This window comes from Trachymyrmex septentrionalis, unplaced genomic scaffold, assembly GCF_001594115.1.
Source record: "Trachymyrmex septentrionalis isolate Tsep2-gDNA-1 unplaced genomic scaffold, Tsep1.0 scaffold123, whole genome shotgun sequence".
In the NCBI taxonomy this organism is placed as follows: Eukaryota; Metazoa; Arthropoda; class Insecta; order Hymenoptera; family Formicidae; genus Trachymyrmex; species Trachymyrmex septentrionalis.
This window is the reverse complement of record NW_017304363.1, coordinates 157,726-163,251: the sequence shown is the minus strand read 5'-3', so window position 1 is coordinate 163,251 and position 5,526 is coordinate 157,726. Positions and strand designations below refer to the sequence as shown.

The 5,526-nt window shown below is 34.7% G+C and overlaps 1 protein-coding gene across 2 annotated transcripts in view; it reads left to right on the top strand.

Moving 5' to 3' along the window:
* Positions 1–2,627: 2,627 nt before the first annotated feature.
* Positions 2,628–5,526, top strand: part of LOC108755642 (myosin-IIIb-like) — a 10,689-nt gene continuing 7,790 nt past the window's right edge. For both annotated transcript variants that reach the window (XM_018498761.1, XM_018498771.1), the window contains exons 1-5: positions 2,628–2,713; positions 2,940–3,274; positions 3,870–4,151; positions 4,364–4,948; positions 5,118–5,509. In XM_018498761.1, coding sequence (XP_018354263.1) covers positions 2,698–2,713; positions 2,940–3,274; positions 3,870–4,151; positions 4,364–4,948; positions 5,118–5,509 — 1,610 coding nt within the window. In that variant the 5' untranslated portion in view covers positions 2,628–2,697. The remainder of the gene's footprint in view (positions 2,714–2,939; positions 3,275–3,869; positions 4,152–4,363; positions 4,949–5,117; positions 5,510–5,526) is intronic.

Here is a 5,526-nt window from a genome sequence, read left to right as displayed (position 1 = left end):
TCGAGGGTACACGATTAGTTATTGCTGAGCAATTGATACCTTTGTTAAAGGTATCGAACCGTGAGATTGAAATGCGATCGCGCATTTTCGCGGTGAAATGTCTCGCGAGTAATTTTCAGCGACGAGCGCCTTTCAACAATCAACGCTGAATGACAAAGCTTTCGTAGAAATTGCAGTAAAATGTCCGCAGCAGAGGGCATCGATCTGTGAAAATGGTTAGATAAAGAAACATGAAGGACGCACATGAAAACGAGTACGAGACTGATCATTATGAATTACAAAAGTACAGATACAGTACGACTAAATAAATTTGATCTTTCTACTGTTATATTCTTTTCTTCATTCTCCGAAAAGTTTTTTAGCAAACAAAACTTGTAGAAATAAAAAAATTATTTAGAGCACAAGATATTTGAGCAACAAATAAACACTATTTGACTGAATTATTGATTCAACTATCTTTAATAAAACTAAATACATATTTCCTTAACGTGCTGTGTTAAAAAAATGGCTTAGTTTATAAAATAACTATTGGTTCTTTGACCGTCAAGATAATTGCTACGTTTCACTACTTTCGCTTCAAGCACTAACATTAACAATATTATTTTATTTTAGCCAATTACATATGATTTTATGATTTTAGCCGATTTGTGGTTTTGAAAACTTTCAATATCACATAGAAAAGAAAATGTTGTTTACTAATAAGAACGCTATTATCACGTTTCGAAGAAACTCAATGATAAATTCAATTTAACAAATTGAATCTTCTTAATCATCTTGATCGGTGATGCAGAAGATAGCCTTGTTATTAATTCGACGTAGAAATCGTTTATTGTATCATGTATCTTAATGAGATAAACACTTGTTTGCAGTTGTACACATTATTTTTAGTACAAGAGATCTGGAAGAGTTCCCACATCAACTTTTACGTGTAAAAACCGTTGTTACGGTATAGGTATTTACTAGTGATCTCATAAAGTTCCAGTGCAATTGTTATAATTATGCGCGCAGACTCTTGCGCATGAAAATAATTCAACAGAAATGTGCTTTTGACATGATTCCCATCATTTTACTCATGCAGTAATTATGTGCCTGCATATTTAGCGTGTGCATAATTTTGCATGATAAAACCTTTAATAAGAAATCTATGTAAGTTGCATTATTAGTACATTAACAGCAGTTAATTATTATTCAAATATACTTTAACATGTAATTTATATATCTCAATTTGTCATTCAAAATAATTTCTAGTTACTTTTCCAATTAGTTCCATTGATAGACATTAATATATCTATTGGTAATTATTTTAACAATTCCGATTACCATTACTGTTTACCTATTGAAATTTCAGTAAAAAGATGATTTGATATGCGATTTTTTATGTTCAATTAAGACATTCTTGTCAGTCACGCTACGAAAACAATCTGCATGCCTAGTGAAATTAAATGCATCGAAAATTAGCAAGGCGAGTTGTGAAGCACTCTGAGAGAAATCCTTTCGCCGATATGCACGAACGAACATTGAGTAAAATCGGTTATAGTAATCGAGAGAGTATCTAAATAGTTTGGATTTATCCTATTATCCAGAAATATCAGGTTTATAAATTATCAAACAATCTTTCTCGTTGTATAATGAGCACTGGAAAAGAAGACAAAATTTATGAAAGTTTTATTAACTGTTTATATTCATATATTCAATATGTTGCAACGAGACATTGCTTGAAGCTACTACTGAGCTTATTGTTCCTTACATGGCTTCGTTCAATTGGATAGGACTTCCAATATAAAGTCAATATTGTTCGAAATACGTGTCCTCGTTATGAGAAAAATAGACCGTCTCATTGATAGCAAAACATATTATTAGAATAAGATGTAAGCAATAAAAATACAATGATTAAATCTCATACTATTTGTTTTACCTTGCAAAATAAAATAATTTCTGTCATACAATATATCAAAAATAGCAATATAATATTTACTTTTTAATTGACAAAGCATATATCACGGTGAGAAATTTTAGTGCACAAAGAATGTATTGGAACTTTAGAAAATCATTAGTAAATGCTTATATCGTAACAACAATTTTGCACGTAAAAGTTGACGTGGAATCTCGCTAAGAGATTTTAATGCACAGAGAGTTAAATATAGAAAAAAAATTTGAATATTCTAATAGAATTAAATAAATTTTCCAATGTTTTCAATGTTACCGTAGCTTTCTCTGTGCATTCGCACAAATTGATCTTCGTACTGTGCACGAATGCACTATTTAATGATTTTCACGACCAGTCTTTCAATGTACAGTCACGAAAGAAACTTGAAATTAAACGAAGCGCATCTTTCTTAGCAGACCTATATTTGAGACGCAGCAAAAGTGCGCCGGTCTAACCAATACAAGCCTAATACTCGAACTAATACTATTAAGGAGTTAATAGATATCCAATTGGAAAAAGAACGCTCCCAGTAGCGTGTCACAGCCGATAGAGTTAACAACGTTCCATTGATGCCACTCCAATAAAGTATTAAGATTTTTGAGATTTCAAACTTTCGAGGAAAGCATGTAAAAAAAATAATCGATCGATAATATTACTTCGGTAAAAGCTATACTATTATCAGCGGTGAGCGGCTGCGATAAAACTTTCTTTAATGCGCTTTAACACATCTTTTGCAAAAAGTGTTCCGTGTTCAGTAAAAAAAAAAATCGATGGAAATGTCGTCGCGTAAGTAATTTTTAAAAGTAACAAGATATTCCAATGTTATTACCCTACTTCATAGAAATTTCAACGCTTCATTGTTATTACTTTCAACATTCGAGAGCGAAGAAAGCAAAAACGATTTAAATAATATCTTGTTGGAGCTGTTATTGTTTTGAAAGTCTCCGCATTGACATAATCGCACCTTAACTCACAAGATTCTAACAGCGACGCGTTCATCGATTATGTGTAGAAATGACTGGAGGTGGAACTAACATGGCATACCACGGTCTCAGTCAACATGTCAATTTCGATGTGATACCGGATCCAGGTGAGCGTTTTCGATTGGAAGAATTGATCGGCGAGGGTACTTATGGTGAAGTGTACGCTGCTTACGATAATGAAACTGGCAACAAGGTAGCTATCAAAATATTGGAGAATGTCGCTGATAACATCGAAGAGATTGAAGAAGAATATTTGGTGCTGAGAGATTTGAGTCTACACCCAAATATTCCCATTTTTCACGGTTTATATTTAAAGCGAGCGAAGCCTGGTCAGGAAGAAGATCAATTATGGTTCGTGATGGAGGTACAGTCATCAAATTTGTCATAAAACAAATTCACAGAAGAGAAAATGAAATGAATTTTTTTTTTAATAAAAAAAATTAAAAATACAAAATTACTTGTATAATTAATTGTAATAAATTAAACGATGCTTGCTGATAAAAGCTGTTATCCATTCTAATTGAATTCTATAAATATATATCTTCCGTTAAAAAAAGAAAACAAGAGTAAGAGAATCAATAAAGAAAATGTATTTCTTAATCAATCGAAATTTTTATATAAATTAGTTACTTTCTGCTTTCCTACGCGAAAAGAACGATTTTGCTAAAAATCTAAAGATTTTCTAGATACAGATCTGAAAATAATTTTGTAAGAAACTCACGCACAATCAGTACTGCTACAAAAAATGTTGATTGATTCTAACAACAAGCTTGAGCGTCCTACATAATTATTTGATAGTTTAACAAAGATTATTTTCAGATCTGTGTATATTTAATTAAATTTGTTAATCTTTAAATATAGAAAAATTGTTCTTTCTGTGTGTACGTATATCAATTTGTCGATCTTTCCAAGAATAAACGGAATCGGGTTATGTAAAAAATTAATTGCTCCGGTTCCAGTTGTGCACTGGAGGTTCCGTGACCGACCTCGTACAGGGTCTTAAAAAACGTGGCAGTCGCCTAACGGATGACCAAATAGCTTATATCTTGAAGGAGACCGTCGAAGCTCTGATCTTTCTGCACAGTAATCATTGCATGCATCGCGACGTGAAAGGTCATAATATCCTCCTCACGGAAGAAGCGCGTGTCAAATTGGTCGATTTTGGTGTATCTTCACATCTGGCTGCGACTCTCGCCAGGAAAAACACATCTGTCGGAACGCCATATTGGATGGCACCGGAGGTGAGTTTATTTCAGAAATTTCGCTGTTTTTTTTTTTTTTAAGTGAAAATTTTGTAATGAATCAAAGCAACGAAAATGATATATGGCAAATCGAACGATCTATTTATCTAGGAAGCGACTCTTATACATGCATATAATTTCGAAATATTCCATCGTTTCGTAATTTTGCAAATTTTCAAATACAACTGTGCTTCGATCGTGTCATAAAACAGGTAATAGCTTGCGAGCAGCAATTGGATTCATCGTACGATTCGCGTTGCGATGTCTGGTCGATCGGCATTACCGCTATCGAGTTGGCCGAGGGTGACCCACCCTTATCGGAATTACATCCCATGCGGGCGCTATTTCAAATTCCGAGAAATCCTCCCCCTTCCTTGAAAAATCCAGATGTATATTCGTCGGAACTGACGGATTTTATAGCCGAATGCTTGGTGAAAGATTTGGAGCATCGGCCGTTCGCCAGTGAATTGAGAGAGCATCCATTATTGACAAAGGTGGAACCAATCGTAGAGAAAATCAGAGAGCAATTGAGAGAAGAGATTCGTAGACAGAGAACAGAGGGTCGCGTTCACCGGCAGCCGGAAGTGACTACGAAACATGGTAAATTGAAGACGGACCGCAAGACGAGACCAGAGAAGATGTACATGGATGATCTGGCGGCTCTCGACATGCTATCGGAAGAGGCTATTGTCGATCAATTACAGCACCGATATGAGCAAGCGCAGATATACACGTATATCGGGGATATACTGGTTGCTGTTAATCCTTTCACTAATCTAGGTTTATATACCGGTATCGTGAGTATTTTATTTATATTAGATAAATTGTTATATTATCGCATTAATAGACACATATTGCATTAATAAACACACATAAATTGCTGGTTTTAATCAATATTGTATTAATGAATAATAAATAAAGTATCAATCACGATAATTACTATAATAAACAGTTTATTCTTTACAGGAACAAAAACGATACAAAGGACAAGCGAGATCGGATAATCCCCCACACATATTTGCGGTTGCCGATGCCGCGTATCAAGCTCTCCTTCATCAACGTCAAAACCAAGCGATAGTTATCAGCGGCGAATCAGGCGCCGGAAAGACGGAAAGCGCAAATTTACTACTGAAACAGCTCGTCTATCTCAGCAAGGCGCCGAATCGTAACCTCGAGGAGAGAATACTCCAAATAAATCCTATAATGGAAGCTTTCGGAAATGCCACGACCGGTATCAATGCGAATTCTTCCAGATTCGGAAAGTACCTAGACCTAACAATGACAAAAGGCGGAAAGGTGACTGGTGCGCGAATTTCAGTATATCTGTTGGAACAATCACGAGTGATTGCTCAAGCTGAGTACGTTTCTTAAAAAT